Source organism: Danio aesculapii, chromosome 13 (genome assembly GCF_903798145.1).
Source record: "Danio aesculapii chromosome 13, fDanAes4.1, whole genome shotgun sequence".
In the NCBI taxonomy this organism is placed as follows: Eukaryota; Metazoa; Chordata; class Actinopteri; order Cypriniformes; family Danionidae; genus Danio; species Danio aesculapii.
Genome location: NC_079447.1, coordinates 44,244,508 through 44,262,978, shown reverse-complemented (window position 1 = coordinate 44,262,978; position 18,471 = coordinate 44,244,508). Strand labels below are relative to the sequence as shown.

The 18,471-nt window shown below is 36.9% G+C and overlaps 1 protein-coding gene and 1 pseudogene across 1 annotated transcript in view; one reads left to right on the top strand and one right to left on the bottom strand.

The window, feature by feature from the left end:
- Positions 1 to 580: 580 nt before the first annotated feature.
- Positions 581 to 6,850, top strand: LOC130239683 (galactose mutarotase-like; annotated as a pseudogene).
- Positions 6,851 to 8,225: 1,375 nt separating this feature from the next.
- LOC130239444 (putative ATP-dependent RNA helicase DHX57) overlaps positions 8,226 to 18,471 on the bottom strand; it is a 43,297-nt gene continuing 33,051 nt past the window's right edge. Inside the window, 6 exon segments of the mRNA XM_056470650.1 lie at positions 8,226 to 8,573; positions 12,101 to 12,301; positions 12,477 to 12,611; positions 12,681 to 12,755; positions 15,185 to 15,322; positions 15,403 to 15,486. Coding sequence (XP_056326625.1) covers positions 8,430 to 8,573; positions 12,101 to 12,301; positions 12,477 to 12,611; positions 12,681 to 12,755; positions 15,185 to 15,322; positions 15,403 to 15,486 — 777 coding nt within the window. The 3' untranslated portion in view covers positions 8,226 to 8,429.

Here is an 18,471-nt window from a genome sequence, read left to right as displayed (position 1 = left end):
ATATATATATATATAATATATATATATATATATACTTTTTTTTTTCAAGCATTTTCATTAGTCATCTCAGACTTTTGAAATCTAATATCAATGTAATTTGTCTCAGTGAAGATAATTACTGGAAGCAGAAGAGGAGCACAGCATATCCAGGACTTTCTATTTTTAGACTGACACATTTAAATCTATCTGCAATTATTTTTAGAGCTATCCAGGTCAGAATGTCACAAAATGTGTGACATATATATGTAAATATTTGTCTAGACATTTGGGATTTGGTTTGTTGTTTTTGAATACTAGTGTTGTAAATTTAGAATAGAACTTATCAGAAACCTAAGTAATTGTAACTGCATCGCATTAGTTTTAAGTGTGTCGTGTGTAGAGCTGTTTTCTAATGTTTGTTTTTAGCCATGTGCATATTTTTTATGATTTTAAGTTATTGCACATTAAAGTTTAGGGTTTTAGTTAAGCGACACAAAATACCATGGCTATTTATACACGCGCAATGCTCTCCCAATCCAGACGGTGGCAGTACGACACAACGAACCTTCCTCTGTGGCAGAAGAGATTTTGAAAGAGTGGGCGGTACTTTGTAGTTTATTAACTCTGTTTAGTGTAGTCAGCAGTGCTGTAACTTCTCTTGCAACAGTTGTCCTGTAACACCTGTTTAGAGCCAACAGCTTGGTTTATAATGACCGAAGTGCGTAAAGAGAAGTTCGGCACTGCTCTGGGTCCAGTGGAGAGATGGATCCTGCGGTCAGCGAGTATCAGTGGTGGAGATCATTTCTCTGGGCTGCGTGAATAAAGTCCATCAAAACAGCAGATCGCAGCGGTCAAAGTGCGGATATAGTGTTGGGATTCGATGATGTAGAAGGAAGTTCTGCAGTTCAGTGCATGGAAATAAAAGTCAGGAAGCCTTTGGGTACTGTGAATGGCAGGTGTTTTCGACTGATGTGCTGATAGAGACAGTTGTAATGATTATTTGACTAGTTAGTTTCTCTACTGTTTCCGGTCACATGTCTTCACAGGAAAATAAAAGTAAATAAGTAATGTTTTCTCTAATTAATATCTCAGCTAGTTCTCTAAACACATTAATTCGATTAATTGGAGAACAATTTTATATTTGTTTTTTGACGAGAACTTGTAAGTAATAAAATATTAATATATGTACAATAAAATATTAATATATGTACAATAATATATATATATATATATATATATATATATATATATATATAATATATATATATATATATATATATATAAATACACGATCTAAAAAACGTCTTATTTAAGTTACTTCAATTATACTATGTGGCTATCCAAAGATATTTTACAAATATTGTAATCATAATGTTAATTGAAAAAAAATCTCCAAGTTACTCTGGTATGGTTTGATGTGTAGTCAGTCACCATCAACAATTATTTATAAAAGTATATAAAAAAAAATTTAGCAAATGATAAATTCTTAAAAAGGCCAACAAATTGACTGAATTACCTGAACACTTTATTAAAATCTTAGATTGGAGACTTTGAAACAATCAGAAGGGAAACTAAGATTTCTCTAATCCAGTGTTTTGTTTTGTTTTGTGTTTGTTTTTTTATTTTTGTTTGTTTTAAACCAGGGTGTGGGATGCTAACTACTGGTATCATAGCAAACATCCAGTTGGTACTCAGAATCACCTAAAGCAATTTAAAGGAAAAGCAAGCTTCACAATTATTGAAACGTCTGAAAATCAAGATAAAACAATTAAATTTGTCTTTAAAATGTGATTGTTAAATGTTCAAATAACATATAAATTAGGAAATTCTTGTAATGAAAGCCAAGATCTGAAATGATTGAGTAGAAATTGAAAGTTAAAATATTTGTAATATTCCTCACTAAGTAAACAATTCAATCAAGAAAGGTCAGGTAAATTAATTGGTTAAAAATCGGGAAACCTAAAGAAATGTAGTTCTTTAAAATAATGGAAATGTCAAAGTTAATTTGGGCCTTTGGATATTTTTTGTGGACAACGAGGGCTGTAAGTCAAACACATCACTGCTGTGATCAACTAAAGAGATGATTTTCCTGGCTGATGTATTTCCAGTTCTAACTTTATTGAATAAAAATAATTATTAATTTCCTTTTTTTCCCCAAGCTAGGTTATTTCTCCAATCCTCGCTACTTTGGAGCTGTTGTAGGCCGGGTTGCAAACCGCATTGCCAAGGGCCATTTTGTGATCAATGAGAAAGAATATTAAACTAGCTATAAACAATGGACCCAATGCTCTCCATGGAGGACTGAAGGGTTTTGACAAGGTAAACAAACAAAAGATTGTATCACTCCTGACTGAAAACCCATCTTTGGTCCAACATAATTTACGCATATTCTTGCAGATTAAGAGAATGTGTGTGTTGTAGGCTGTGTGGAGCACAGAGGCCGTGAATAATGGAGTGAAACTGAGTCACAGTAGTCCAGATGGTGATGAAGGCTATCCTGGAAACCTGAAGGTTCTGTCACCTACACACTAGAGAAGAGCACACTGAGCGTGCTGTGACCATGCAAGACTGACCACACCACACCAATCAACCTCACCAACCATTCTTACTTCAACCTGGCTGGACAGGTAGAGTGAAAGGTTTTAAAAACTTTCCGATAACACGTCTTTAAATCCCATGCTCATAATGAGTTATAACTCTGTTTATAATTATCTATATAATTATTTTTAGACTGACACATTTAAAATCCATCTGCACTGCTTAGTTTAATAACTATTCAGGTCAGAAAGTCACAAAATAACTATTTAATGAAACAAATAAATACATAAAATAATAAAATAAATGATTACATAACTCAAGAGACAGTGGTTGTCTTAAATTTTACTTTAATCATAGACAAGTTAGCAAAAGTAGACACTTGAATTTATCATAAGCTTAAGCAGGGCCGGGTGGGACTTCTTTTCAGCCTTGGAGTTTTAAGCCTTAGACCAGCTCACCTCAGTTCACGACTGACTAAATTAAAATAAGGTCATTACCAATTCAGTTTCTAATGACACTATCACGACTTTTTCAAGGACACAGCTGCTTTAGAACTTCAAATGTTTTTCATAAATATGAGAACATTAAAGGGTAGCTAAATCTCCAACATTATTCTTTAAAACATCACAATGTCCTTTCCTGCAATATCTGAATATATATTCTGGTGCAAAATTCTTTATAGATATCAGTCCTTTGTAACGGTGGTCACACAAACACCTACATAAGTAACCCAAACAGTGATACATGTCTTAACACTAAAAGTGAAGAAAACAACAAAAAATAAATTACTCAGGCGAGGTGCGAACTCCGGCCGGCGGCAGTGTAACGTAACGTGCTGACCACTGGACCACAATGGCACTGTTGTCAGTGCGTGTGGAAGAAAAAGTATTGCAAAAGTCATCTGCAAGACTCTTTCAACCACAGTATTACTTTCTATTGATGGCTTAATCTTTTTGTCCCCTTTTTAGATTTCTGATTAAATTATGTCAGATTTATTAATGTAGTGAATCATCTGATTTGCATTAAGCAGGTGTAATATTCATTAATATTATTCGAATTCTTATATACACCAAGGTGCCGCTGTTTTGGGGGTTGAATGATAGTTACATCATCATTAACCTGGAGGCTGCATTTTGCTCACGGGGGCTGCGAGAAAATAATAAAAAGAGCGGAGATGCGGCAAATAATGATTAAAAGAGTGAGACTATGGTCAAATAAATAAATAAATGGAAAAAGTGGTGAATGTTGAGAGTGCAAGCAGCTAGGGACTCCAGCCCTCGCGACCAATAACGGACCGGCCCACTGGGAATTCTCCCGGTCCTCCCAATTAGCCAATCCGGGCCCTGAGTTTAAGTAATTACATCATGTTTGTTTGTGTGTGTTGTCTGTATAGTGCCGTTTAATCAAGCTAACCAAGTTTAACACAAAAATTTTAAAATATGTTTAAATATACGTTTAGAGCTCAGAATCAGATTAAAATAAATTTTATAAACCACAATGTTTTCATACAAGGACAATTCTCTTGCCGCTGGCAAATCTTTTAATACATTTCTTTGCAACTGCATCATGTATAAAAACCAACATATGCATTACTATTCAGTCACTTAGCCACATTGTTAAACATATAGTTTATGTGTGTGGGAGAGATGGTTGTGGAGGTGCAGCAAAACCTAATCATTTCAAATGAGTTACATTTGAGCTATGAAATCTCCAGTGCCTTTCACCTGCGAAATGTATATGTAAATATCAAAGATTTTTCTAATTCATGAATGGTTAAATATGAAAATAATTGAACAGTCAGTTCTTCAAGGTTTTTTTTAACACACCTTAAATGAAACAACATGTGATTTCTGTCATCAAATGCTTTCATTAAACTCTCTGCAGGGAACCCCTGATATTTATGACCATGAGGTGACCATCTCAGCGAGTCCTACCTCCCCTGTTGATGATACAGTGATACCCACAGGTATTTACATCACTTTGTTTTATTTATACTCTTTAATCACTCCATGTCAGAAACTGTCAAATGCAATTTAGCATTATTATGTACAGGAGAGGTTAAACCTGTGGAAGAAGACCCCGTTTGACCTAAGGAAACTGTCATCCTTGGGTCTAGACTGAAAGAACTGTCTGGTCCAGGCTTTGATCACAACTTCTGTTTGTATTTACCCGGTGAACCTCAACTGGAGCGAAAATGTGCACGGTAAGAGCAAATTTAATTTGTCATGTGATTACTCTTCATAGCCCTTAAAAGTTTAATTCACCAAAAAACGAAAAATTCAATACCCTGAGGCCTTGCTTCATCTTTAGAAATTTTTTTTCTTATCTGGTGTTTGGCCAGAGTGGTCTGAGCTCCTGAATTTAGTGCGTCAACTTACTATTGTTGTTTGTGTTAGTCAGCTAATTGTATTTGCACCATTATGTTATCCATTTTAGATGTAGCTATCAGCTGTTGTTGAAATTTAAGAAAGTGCCCAGCACATAACTTTGTCACCCACATAACTTTCCACTCAATGCACACTTTTAAGGGACTGCAGTCACATGTTTTGTAAATCTGCTGGTATGTTTCTTACTGCACATGTTGGTCTCTGAAGAGTGGTGCATCCTGGAACTGGTCGTGTTCTGGAGGTGAGCACTACGCAGCCTGGGGTTCAGTTCTACACCTCCAACTTTCTGGATGGGTCGGGTGAAAGGCAAAGGTGGAGCTGCTTACTCCAAGCACAGTGCCTTCTGTTAGAGACCCAAAATTGGCCTGATGCTGTTAACCAGGTAATCTAATTAAAAGTGGGTATCACTGGATGTATGTAAAGTGTGACGTTAATAAGGTTTTATATTTAATACTTTAATTTAGTAATGATGCATCAACCGTACAACATTTATAATGTAAAAAAAGAAAAGATGCATTAAATTATCCTGAAAGAAATGATTAGTTACACTAAATATATGACAAAATGTCACGAAAACAAATGTTTTTGTTACTTTAAATAATATTGAGTTGATCATGTTTCAAAATTTTTTTATTTAGTTACCTAAAATTAATATTTGTAGTCGGTTTGACTGATGCAAGTTGAGATGACTTTAAAAGTTCCTTTGATTCAACTAAAAAGCAATAATTGTTTACAGTGTACAACAAAACATTTAGTTTTCAACAAAGATAATACATATTTTTTGAGCACCAAATCAGCATTCTATGGTGATTTCACAGGAATTGTGTGGCACTGAAGTCTGGAATAGGAATCATGTTTCAAAATATTAAAATGGATAAAAAAATGGCCTTGAAATTATTTCACAGTATAGCAGCTTTTTTTGTTCATACTGTAAAAATGTGGCATCATATTTAAAGAGGTAATTGACCCAAAAAATGTACTCACTAATTTATACACCTTCAACTGCTTCAGATTTTTTATTATTGAATGCAAAAGATATTTCAAATAATGTTAAAAACCAGCAACCATTGGCACCCATAATAGGAAAAAATGAATACTATGAAGGTCAATCAGACAGCTTTACAAGATTATTCAAAGTAACTTCTAATATAATCAAAAGAGACTCAAATAGGTTTGTGACAAGTGAAGGATAGTGCGAGTAAATAATTTTTAGTTTTGGGAAAACGATTCCTTTAAACAAACATCATTCCACTCTTTTGAACAGTTCCGTATAGTACACTATATATTGTATACAGACCATATTTGTGTACATGTTTATCTGCATGTAATAATTTTGCTTTAGTCCATTTAAAACAAAGGAATTAATAGTTCTCTCTCTTTCCTCAGCCCCATTTTCCAGATGCTCTGCTGAGGCCAGGAGAGACATACTCGCATACAACACGCTTCACATTCTCTGTGGTGTGAAATTGCAGAAAGATGTGAATTATAATTGGATAAAGTTAATTCAGCAACACTCATAACATTACATGGCCATTGTGTACTGCTACTTAATGTTGTATTTCTACAACTGCCCATAATATTCTTGTTTCAGTAGGGCATATATGTTCCTCCTACCATAGATATTTTACACTAACATGAATTTCAGTAATGATGTATTGATTTTAGTGCAATAATAAAATCCTGTAATTTGATTACAAAATAGTAATAGTACTTTTGAGGTATTTGGGTCAATTCCTTAAAAGAATTACTCAAAAATGCATACATTTAAAGATGCATCTATAACATTTGTATAAATTACATCAACGTAATAGAATCAAATGAATGTTTTGTTACTCAAGTTAACTGGGGAAAATGGTTTATTTTTAAATAATTCCACAAATCTTGGTGTTTCATGTTCATTACAATTGATTAGGGCTGCTCGATTATGGGAAAAATTATAATCATGATTATTTTGGTCATTATTTGGTCATTATTATTGTTTTTATTTATTCATTAATTATTATTACTATAATCACGATTATTCAAAATGATTATCAGTTGAAGTCAAAACTTAGCCCTCCTGTGAATTTTTGTTTTTTTTAAATATTTCCCAAATGATGTTTAACAGAGCAAGGAATTTTTCACAGTATTTACTATAATATTTTTTCTTCTTGAGAAACTCTTATTTGTTTTATTTTGGGTAGAATAAAAGCAGTTTTAAATATTTTGAAACCTATTTTAAGGTCAATATTATTAACCCCTTTAAGCTATATATATATATATATATATATATATATATATATGATGGAAACTACTGTTATACAATGACTTGCCAAATTAAGCCTTTGAATCGCACTTTAATCTGAATACTGGTATCTTGAAAAATATATAGTAAAATATTATGTACTGTCATCATGGCAAAGATAAAAGAAATCAGTTATTAGAAATGAGTTATTAAATCTGTTGTGTTTAGAAATGGGTTGAAAATAAATCTTTCCATTAAACAGAAATTGGAGGGAAAAGGGTCGCTAATAATTAAGGAGGGCTAATAATTTTATATACAGTATACATAATTTAATATATAGTTATTTTCCTCCCTGTAAATAAGGAAAGGGAAATAAATACAATAGAATAAAAATATGAAACAAACTTTAGCTACAAAAGTCCTTCAGTTAAGAGCAGTGAGTGATTTTGTCCTTTTGTTGTTTGATTGATAAAAACAGTCGGCAGCAGGAATATTGTGCTCTGTCACTTTAAGAGAAGTACGGTTCTGATTAATGGTTTCACTTTGACATGTCTTTAGATTCTCAACTCGTTTATTACACAAATGAGGGTTGGCACAAATTTGCATGTATTAAAGCGCTCGCATTAAGATGACTTTTGATGTGTGTGCTCTGCTCGTCTCTGAGCTTGAGCGCATACACACAACAGCATGCGATCTCTTTCACGCTTTTAAAAACATGAATGATTCGAATGTACACCAATGAATGATGCGCATCCCGTGCTGCAAAAGTTACATTACAGTACATGCTTTTAGTCATTTTCACGTCAAACTGAGCTATGACAAGCAACAAATGTGTACAACTGGAAAGGGGGCGGTAAATTATTTATCTCGATTAATGTTTTTTCATAATCGTTAGAAGCCAAAATCGAAACCGGATTTTCGATTAATTGCACAGGCCTACATTTGATAATGCATTATTTGGCAGATTTCATAGTAGTCTCACATCATCATCATCATAGAAGAACTCAAAACACCATTGTCTTTTATAATATTTAACAAGTACGTTCATGTATCTCTCACACCATACATTCAAGATTCATTTACATGCAATCTGTTACTACTTTTTTTTAATATAGATATTTATTGAAAGCAGTCCAACGTGGACTCTGATTCAGATACTGTTTGTGTGGAATCACACAATGTCAAAATTCAACAAACTAGTCCGTCAAAGAGAATGAATCTAAAATGAACGTCAACAAAACTTCAACTCGTGTTATAAGGTATTCAGGTGAACATCCCATGTGTATTTGATTGACAAACCGTTACTGTGTTGAGATAAGTGACACAATTGTGTGTATGATGCGAGATCCTCTAGGACAGCTGATCAGATCCATACTGGGATTTTTGATCTTCTCTTCTAAAAGCTGATCCAGCTCCCACCGCAGCTCTTTCACCAGCTCAGCCACCTACATGAACAGTTTGGTATTAAAACACTGTATTTTTTTTTTCTGACCACCATTCCAGCATCTATGTCTACAGAATATTCATGTTTAGAGCCACCAAACCACTGTTACACCACCTTAGCAGACTATTATACAACAGTGCCTTGAAAAAGAATTCATATCCCTTGAACATTTACTAAAAAATAAAGTCTTTCTGCATATACCCTATTTGGTTTAGGTCTGGGCTTTGACAGGGCCATTTTAACACGTGAATATTTTTGGCTCTGGCTGTATGTTTAGGGACTTTCTCATGCTGGAAGGTGCCCTAATATCAAGCATTTTGCAGACACTACCAGCTTTTCTTCTAAGATTAAATGCATGGATACACAAAGCTGACGTTCGGCCGTTAGGCAGCATCGAGCAGTCAGTGCATGTCTGTCAGGTTAGTTTGTTTAGTGTGTTCCACACAGTCTCTCATCGGACTCTCATCGGACTCAGCATGCAGAATCAGATGTCAGCCATTGGTAAAAGAGAGCGCTCTTATTGGCTGGTTCAGCTATTGAATCAATGCATGGGAACATCCAATCCGATTCTGATTTTGGTGGTCATAATCCGATTCTAAACTCTGCTGTACATTTACATCTTTAAATTTGAACCAGAACTAGAGTTTTCTATGCTTGTTTAATAATCAGAATCTCTGTATTAAGTTTCAAACTTAGGTTTAAATATTCATCATATTCATTTTCTAAAACAAGCCAGCTTTAAAACATAGTAATGCTTCTTTATGTTTTGCAACACAGTATTGTAGGCTTAAATCCCATTGATTCACAACCCATGTTTGCAGAGCACAAGCCACGAGTCTTCACTCATAATGGAGTGTGCTGTAATGAAATACTATCCCATCCGCCTCCTTTAGTGATTCTAAAACCGCTGGGACTCCAGGTGAGTTGCACAGAGTGGCACCCCAGCAATGACAACTCAAGGCTTTGATTTCACTTTCGGGTGTGTAAGGAATTCGAGCAGTGACCTGAAGCTGGCCACGCAACAAATCAGAAGCACCACAACTGTAATTATTAATCTGTCCAAATGATGAAAATTCTGCTTAGATTCTGTTTAGATCTCGTGCCCGAGCAGGCCCACACTACCATGATCTATGGTTGGAAACTTTAGAGAATTGATCCAGAATCATTAGAGAAAGAATCACGATGCATTAATTTTTTTCTCTCCCCTAGTGAATGCTGCTTGGTTTAGTTGTATGTGTGCAGCACTAGTTCCTGTTTCCCTTCGTGGAATGACAATACAGACTAATGCCATCTGCGTGTATTGAAAGATGCATTCTCTCACACAGGTCCAGAATCATTTCAGTTGGCTGTCATCTGTTTGTTGTGTTCACTTGCAGCTTTTTGGTCCAGAAGGGACCAGATGAGGCGACAATACAGTTTGTTATTATTGTTGCCAGTTCTTTGACGTCGGCTTGGTGTATCCCTGGCTTAACAGGTTTTCATCTAAGGGATCTAAGGATCTAAGGCTTTCACCCCTAGACTTTTGTTCCGGAACCTGCCGCGTCTTCCCAGTTAGTGCAGTTCGTTTGGGATATGTGAATCCAGCAATCGCACTCGGATCCACGCCAAAACAATCAGTCTGAGATCACCTGAATGAGGTGGCCTGGGCTCAATTGACCCTTCACTAAGCCCCACCCTCCTTAGTTACTGTTGCTACGCCTGTCAAGCTTTCATGCCTGGCACGGTTTTTACAATGCTTATCCGCTGGTGTCAGACATTGCCAGGGATATGTCATTTTTGGCGAACAGGTGAGATATCCGAGAAAGCCAGACAAAAAAGGACTGCAGTATACATTACAGGGGTATATTCATGACATATTAGGCAACCGATTAGAAGACAACTTAATCAAATTGAAGCTAGCTTAGCCTAGCCGCCTCATACGCTGACCATTCAACAGCTTAGCTAATGCTCAGCAGGAGAGGCGAAATTTAAAAAGAACCAAAAAAATTAAATTAACCGTGATTTCTCTATTTTCAGTCAAAACGCCAGATAGACTATTGTTGTGCCATGAAATATAGCGTTACTAACCCACGAAGAAACACGCATGGACAGAGCTTTTACATATTCATAGAAAGAGCAGCCAGAAAGGGGAAATTGGTGGATTTGTGCCGAATATTAGCATGTAACAGTGTACAGTAAGTTATGTATTACTGTCAGTATGTTTGTGTGCTCTTTATAAATGAATGAAAAACAGCTGCGGGTGAAGAATATTGATTCCAAGTGCTCAGTTTGTGATCACATCTCTGTTTTGTTCAGTTGATTTGTAATTTCAAATATTCGTAGCTTGAAACAGATGGAAATATGAAGTTCAGTGAAGTTAGCAACAGATTCGCAGATTCGTATTTTCCGGATCAATAACTCATCATGACCTACTCGCTATTAGTATGACTAAATTACTATGGTGAAGGCTTAAACGGAGCAGTGCTCATAATATAGAGCGAAAAAAAGAAAAAGACAGCTGTGAAACATAACCTGCTTTGTATTTTTGTATAAAAAACAGTTTAGATGTGTTTAGGGTAAGAGGTGTGTGAGTTATTGCCGTCTATTACTGAATGTGTCAGGAATATCAACACCAACATAACTCCGCTCCTTTAGCGCCCCTCACACAGCTTGATCCAAGCTGGCATTTCTCCACTTGGGTTTTTGGTTTTGAAAAGGGAAAAAAATTCCACCACCCTGTCCAAAGTTTTAGGATACCGAGTATTAGATTTGCACAATCTATATGCACAACACTTTGGCCTGTTTCCCTAGCTCGAAAGCTTGACCAAGCCCCTGCGCATAGCTACGGTTGCTAAGCCACGATTGGTGGGTGGCAGTTTTTGGGTGTGGCTTAGCTAGGGGTCAATTGAAACGAACTCTGGAGCAGATCGATTGTAGTGAGAAAGCAATACAATCCGAACCTGGCTATATCACATTGGATTATGAATATGTAATAGAAATATACAGCTATATGAAGAGAGATGTTTATCCGTTAAGAAAATTGATCGACAGCAGTCTTGGTTTATTTGTTATTTCTCTCTATAATGTAAAGCCTATAATGCATAATTGTAGCCAAGGGCTATGTATGAGAAAGTCTTACCTCTTATTTAAACTTGGTGACGATGTCTGTGGGTGTCACCATTCAAAATTAAAGCGCAGCTTTTCGCTTATAATGTTTTATTGCTCATTACCATAAATTAAAATATGGACGCATGACAGCTGAGCGGGACTCTGCAAAATAAACCGTGAAACTCTGACCAATGTGAGCAGAGTTTACTCGCACGTGACTTGTTTTAGCTATTTTTGTCCATTTAGAAACTTTGAAGTGTGAAAGTGAACGGCACCAAGAACAAAGAGCAACATTGTAACACTTTGAATCCCTGTTTCGGAACAAAACAATTAATCTACAGGTGTGAAAGCACCCTGAGATCGCCCTGTAGTTGGCTCTATCCATGTTCCCATCAACTCTGACCAGCTTCCCTGTCCCTAGTGTACTCATGATTTATTTACCTCATGAGACGCAGCAGCAAATTTGATCCAGCCATCATCCAGAGAGATGATGAACTGTCCACGCTGCAGTTCCACATTCACTTGTCCCCCGCCGAACAGCACCATGGGATACACACAGACCATGCTACAGTCACGGATAAACACTCGACTGGTCTTCACTTTTTCATGGTACACCAGGTACGGACTGTCATAGTAGCGCACCTACATGTACAGAGGAAAAAATGTCAGATGTAACAGCATTATGCTTTCAATTTTATTGAATCCTAACAATGATTTTTATTATAATCCAAGTCCTGCCCTAAACATTTCTTGTTATTAATCAAAACATTTTTGGGTGCTAAATTTAGCTCAAATATAATTAATGTAAGATAGTTACACAGAAGTTGACAGATGAGGGATGAATGTGGACGGCCCCATCGCTCTTAGTCATGAAGCGCAGTTCCTCTGCTTTGGGCTGCATCTTCATAGCTCCTTTGCTAGTGAGCTTATACTTCCCCTGGGGAGATCTCACCTAAACACACATTTTATTAAAGAAACAGTCACATCTTATACATTTACCAGAGAAATGAGTGAGACTGACCTGGACTACATTAGGGTAGAGGGCTGCACACAGCATGGCTGACATCAGCTTTGTGTTGTCAGAGTTCAGGTTGGCCTACAGTAGAAGAGAATATTAACAGATCACATTTTGTGGACACGTTACTTATGTCATATTATCTGTTACTGAATATATGCTTTTGTCATTATGTATATACAGTGGGTACGGAAAGTATTCAGACCCCCTTAAATTTTTCACTTTTTTTTATATTGCAGCCATTTGCTGAAATCATTTAAGTTTTCCTCATAAATGTACACACAGCACCCCGTACTAACAGAAAAACACAGAATTGTTGACATTTTTGCAGAATTATTTAACTGAAATATCACCTGGTCTTAAGTATGTCCATTTTTTCTGATCATCCTTGAGATGGCTCTATACCAGAGGTGCCCAAACTCGGTCCTGGAGGGCCAGTGTCCTGCGAAGTTTAGTTCCAACTCCAATCAGACACACCTGGGCTAGTAAATCAAGCTCTTAGTAGGATTTCTAGAAACATTCTTGCTGGTGTGTTGAGGCAAGTTGGAGCTAAAATCTGCAGGACACTGGCTCTCCAGGACCGAGTTTGGACAACCCTGTTCTACGCTTTCATTTGAGTCCAGCTGTGTTTGATTATACTGGTTGGACTTGATTAGCAAAGCCACACATCTGTCTATGTAGGACCTTACAGCTCACAATGCATGTTAGAGCAAATAAGAATCATGAGGTCAAAGGAACTGCCTGAAGAGCACAGAGACAGACTTGTAGCAAGGCATAGATCTGGCCAAGGTTACAAAAAAGAAAAATCCTGCTGCTTAGGTTCCTAAGTGCACAGTGGCCTCCATAATTCTTAAATTAAATATGTTTGGGACGACCAGAACCCTTCCCAGCCAAACTGACCTATCGGGTGAGTAAAGGTGAGAGAGGTAAATAATAACCCAAAGATCATTGTGACTGAGCTCCAGAGATGCAGACGGGAGAAAGTTGTAGAAAGTCATCCATCGCTGCAGCCCTCCACCAATCGGGGCTTTATGATAGAGTGGCCCGACGGAAGCCTCTCCTCGGTGCTAGACACATGAAAGCCAGCATGGAGTTTGATAAAAAATAATAAAAAAAACACCTGAAGGACTCCACGATGGTGAGAAATAAGATTCTCTGGTCTGACAAGACCAAGATCGAACTTTTTGGTCTCAATTCTAAGTGGTATGTGTGGAGAAAACCAGGCACTGATCACCTGTCCAATACAGTCCCAACAGTGAAGCATGGTGGTGGCAGCATCATGCTGTGGGGGTGTTTTTCAGCTGCAAGGACAGAACGACTGGTTGCAATCAAGCGAAAGATGAATGCAGCCAAGTACATGGACATCCTGAACGAAAACCTTCTCCAGAATGCTCAGGACCTCAGACTGGGCCGAAGGTTTACCTTCTAACAAGACGATGATCCTAAGCACACAGCTAAAATAACGAAGGTTATTCATAACAACTCCATGACTGTTTTTGAATGGCCCAGCTAGAGCCCTGACCCAAACCCAATTGAGCATCTCTGGAGAGACCTAAAAATGGCTGTAAACCAACAGTTACCATCCAACCTGACAGAACTGGAGAGGATCTAAAAGGAGGAATGGAGAGGATTCCCAAATCCAGGTTTGAAAAACTTGTTGCATCTTTCCCAAAAAGACTCATGACTGTACTAGATGAAAAGGTGTGCTTCTACTAAATACTGAGCAAAGGACTAAATACTTAGGACCATGTGATATTTCAGTTTTTTATTTTTTAATAAATCTGCAAAAAGTCAGCAATTCTGTGTTTTTTCAGTCAATAACTAACTGATTGAGCAAATGGCTGCAATCTAATAAAGAGTGAAAAATTTAAGAGGGTCTGAACACTTTCCATACACACTGCATCTTGTATAGAGTTACTGCAATGTTTTAAGTAAACACAATCTTTTACAATGCAAACTTCGATCCACCACTCAGCAAACTCACATATTACCACTATCAAAAAGCACTCATTACTGAGATTACTGAGATGAGATAGAGTTTGGATAAATCATCTTGCACAATTTGCCTGCCATTAGTTGCTTAATTTATAATGTCATAAATGTTACTAATAATTATAGACTAGATTCTTTAGAATAACACAAATGCAGCACTTAATTTAATTTTCTATTAATCTAACAGAATTATGCTATTTATCACTTGTTAAATTGCCCTAAAATAAACATTTAAGACAAACTATATTAAAATGAATTTCTTCAAACAGATTTCAGTTTAAAGGTTAAAATCAAATCTTGCGACACAGTCATTATGCCATCATGATACTGTATATGTAAATATCTCTCTGTCTCTCTACACTAAACACATCACAAAATGTAGGAAAATATTTAAATGAGGCTTAATTAATCAGAAACACTATATAGAAGACCTTCTTTTACTATTTCTACTATGTTAGTGCATACACTAATTCCAGTTCTCAAGTCTATTTCTGCCCCAGCCCTCGAGAATCAGTTACCTCATAACCTGTAGCCTCCAGCACCCCATCACTTCCCTTCGAGCTCATTTTTTCAATGACCCTGGCCTTCAGCCCATCCTTCACAAAGCCAATGTCAGACAGGAGCTCTGCAAACTGCCTTTTAAGACATGCTATTTCCTGAGAGAGAATACACACAACAAAAAAGTTATCCAAGTGTGATTGACATCTATAGTGAGCCAATCAGAGAACAGGATTACCTGTAATCCTCGGATTGAAAGGAAGTTTTCTCTGCAGTACTGATATCCAGCCTTAAAGCCCGTCTGAGCGGCGTTACACCAACCCTGAACAAACACACATTAGTACATGACTTCATGATGTATAAAACATTCATAAAACAAGCACATTTCATGAAAATATTGAGTGAACTGCAAAAAAATAAATAAATAAATAAAAACATGTATTGAACTACATCTGATTAGGTTAAAATTACATAACCCTGATATTATATGAACCTAGTTAATTATTCAATGTATTTTGGAAAACCGATAATTTATAAATTATTTGATTTGATTTATTTATTTCGAACAGAAAAATCTAATTAAGAGGGTGAAATGTAAAAAATACATTTCAACATGGTCGAAATGAAGCGGGATGAAGCACAAGCCTTTTAGGATCAGATTTTTTTAGTATTAAAGAGCCCCTGTTGTGGGTTTTTGAAAATGACCTTCCATGTAGTGTGTAACACAGCTCTAAATGAAGTGAAATATCCAGCTAAGGCTCAAATCTGAAAGTGGACCGTTTTTAAAACTATTGATTCATCTAAAAAAAAAGAGTCGACTCAGTGGTTAGAATGAATCGTCTTCAAAACGAGTCTTTAGCCGTTTCAGCGTGATGTGGCTACGAAACATAAGCCCCGCCCAATTGTTGTGCGCGCAAACCCGGGAAATTGTAAACCTGCGGCTCCGCCCACTAACCCAGCAGCAAAGACAAACAGATCCTGAAGTCATCATGAGTCATGAAGACGCTGTGCTTACCTGGATATTATTGGAAGTGTGAGGGAAATGGGCGATTCATTCGTTTGTTAAAGGAAGGATCAGAAAAGACTACTGATGTATGAGACTTGTGAGACGAATGGACAGACAATACACCAGGGGTGCGTGCAAAATAAAGCCAGTTTATTAGGCACACAGGCAGCCTGCTGCAACTGAGGAGCTCTGGTGAGCGCTACCACCCCCTGGCTGGGGATGTGATCTCTGGGCAAAGCAGAGTACATGTAAGCCCTGAGAACATATAACACTTCAGGCAAGAAGTGCCACAGCAATGATTGTAAATAGAAATGATCTAAGTTATAGCTGAGAAGGGAGAAAAGCTCCAAAATAAAAGACCTGGCCCACGACACATTTCATAACTGTAAGTAAATGGCTTCTCTCATTGTTTTCTCTAGCTTGCAAATGATGCATTCAATTGTGTTTTGTTACTTGTAACCGCTTGTACTGTATCAGGTTAACTCTTTATATTCTCATATCGCGTCTAATGCTCTAATGCCACGTTGAAACGCGACCCGTGCCGCTTTGTTTACGAATTTGAATGCGTTTGTGAGCTGGTGTTCCACGGCCGTTTGTGGTTGCTATGGCCACCGTCAGCTGTTTAGGTGTTGCTGCTGTGTGGATTAATACTGAAAGTGTATCATAGTTAAGAATGGAGCAATATGCTGATGTTTAACTACACTGCTTTTGGTGGTAAGGTGTCTGAATAACACTGTTGAGTAAGTTTTACTATGAAGCGTGTTTCTGGCGTCCACTGAGATCGGATCCTATACCAATGTTGGCAAACCAGGGGCTTGACAAATCGTGCTGGGTGTCATACTGTCTCGCGCTGAGCGCTGTCGACCAATCACAACAGGCTGTCATCGGACCAATCAGAGCAGATTAGCTTTGCGCTAAGGAGGGGTTTGGGAACAAATTAATCTCTGAACGGTTCATATGGGAGTCGCTGGGATAATTAGGTCAAAATAAATTCATATTAGGGCAACGCAGTGGCGTAGTAGGTAGTGCTGTCGCCTCACAGCAAGAAGGTCGCTGGTTCGAGTCTCGGCTGGGTCAGTTGGCGTTTCTGTGTGGAGTTTGCATGTTCTCCCTGCATTCCTGTGGGTTTCCTCCAGGTGCTCTGGTTTCCCCCACAGTTCAAAGACAAGCAGTACAGGTGAATTGGGTAAGCTAAATTTTCCGTAGTGTATGAGTGTGAATAAGAGTGTATGGATGTTTCCCAGAGATGGGATGCAGCTGGAAGGGCATCCGCTGCGTAAAACATATGTTGGATAAGTTGGCGGTCCATTCCGCTGTGGTGACCCCAGATTAATAAAGGGACTAAGCTGAAGAGAAAATGAATGAATGAAATTCATATTATAAGACTATGAAAGTGTTTTTTGACCTTGCATGCATATCAGTATGTTGTTGGAGATCCATAAAACCGAAATAAGACCCTTTTTAATGTATAATATGGGCTATTTAAAATTATTAGAATCAGATGATGAAAGTGTATAACAATCTAATTAACAGAAGTGTTTCTGGTTTTATCTTCAAAATCTACCGACAGCAGGTCTATGGAAAATGAGCAATGTTTAAAGAGGATATACTAAAAACATGTGGATTATGAGTGAATATTGAGTAAAATAACTTAATTTCATAGCAAAATGTATGTCATTTACTATTATTAAACTGCATCATGAATTGAAAAACATTATAAGGCTACAATATTGCAATCATTTTATTATAAAATACAAATAAGCAGTAAAACTGAGGAAAATTAATACAATTTAAAATAATTCATTTTGCTTTTTGAACACATAATTAAATACATGCCTATTATTAATGTGTATGATGTATCAGCAGCCATTACTTCAACCTTCAGCAGCCAGGGTTACCATCACCCTGTGTTAATGCACGTTTTGAAGCATCACATGAGAAACTACTGATGAAAATGGCTAATTTCATAGTTTTTACGTTCACTTGAGGTGGTTTTTTGACTTGTGAGAAAAAGGATTCATGCAAATAATGGAAGATGAAAATGCATTTGCCAAATAACACATTAAATACATGCGACTCGATTATGTTTGCCTTGTTTACTGTTGGTTACTAGGTTAATGCAGTCAGCCGCTCTGACAACTTGATGGTAATGCACCTAATTTACATTTAGGATTTTCTTAAAAAGCAAAAACCGAACTTTGAAATTATTTGCTTCGTGTTAGGATGAAAACCGGCTAATGTCACATGAACCATCACAAATCATTAATCTTGATAACAGTTGTGCTGCTAAATATTTCTGAA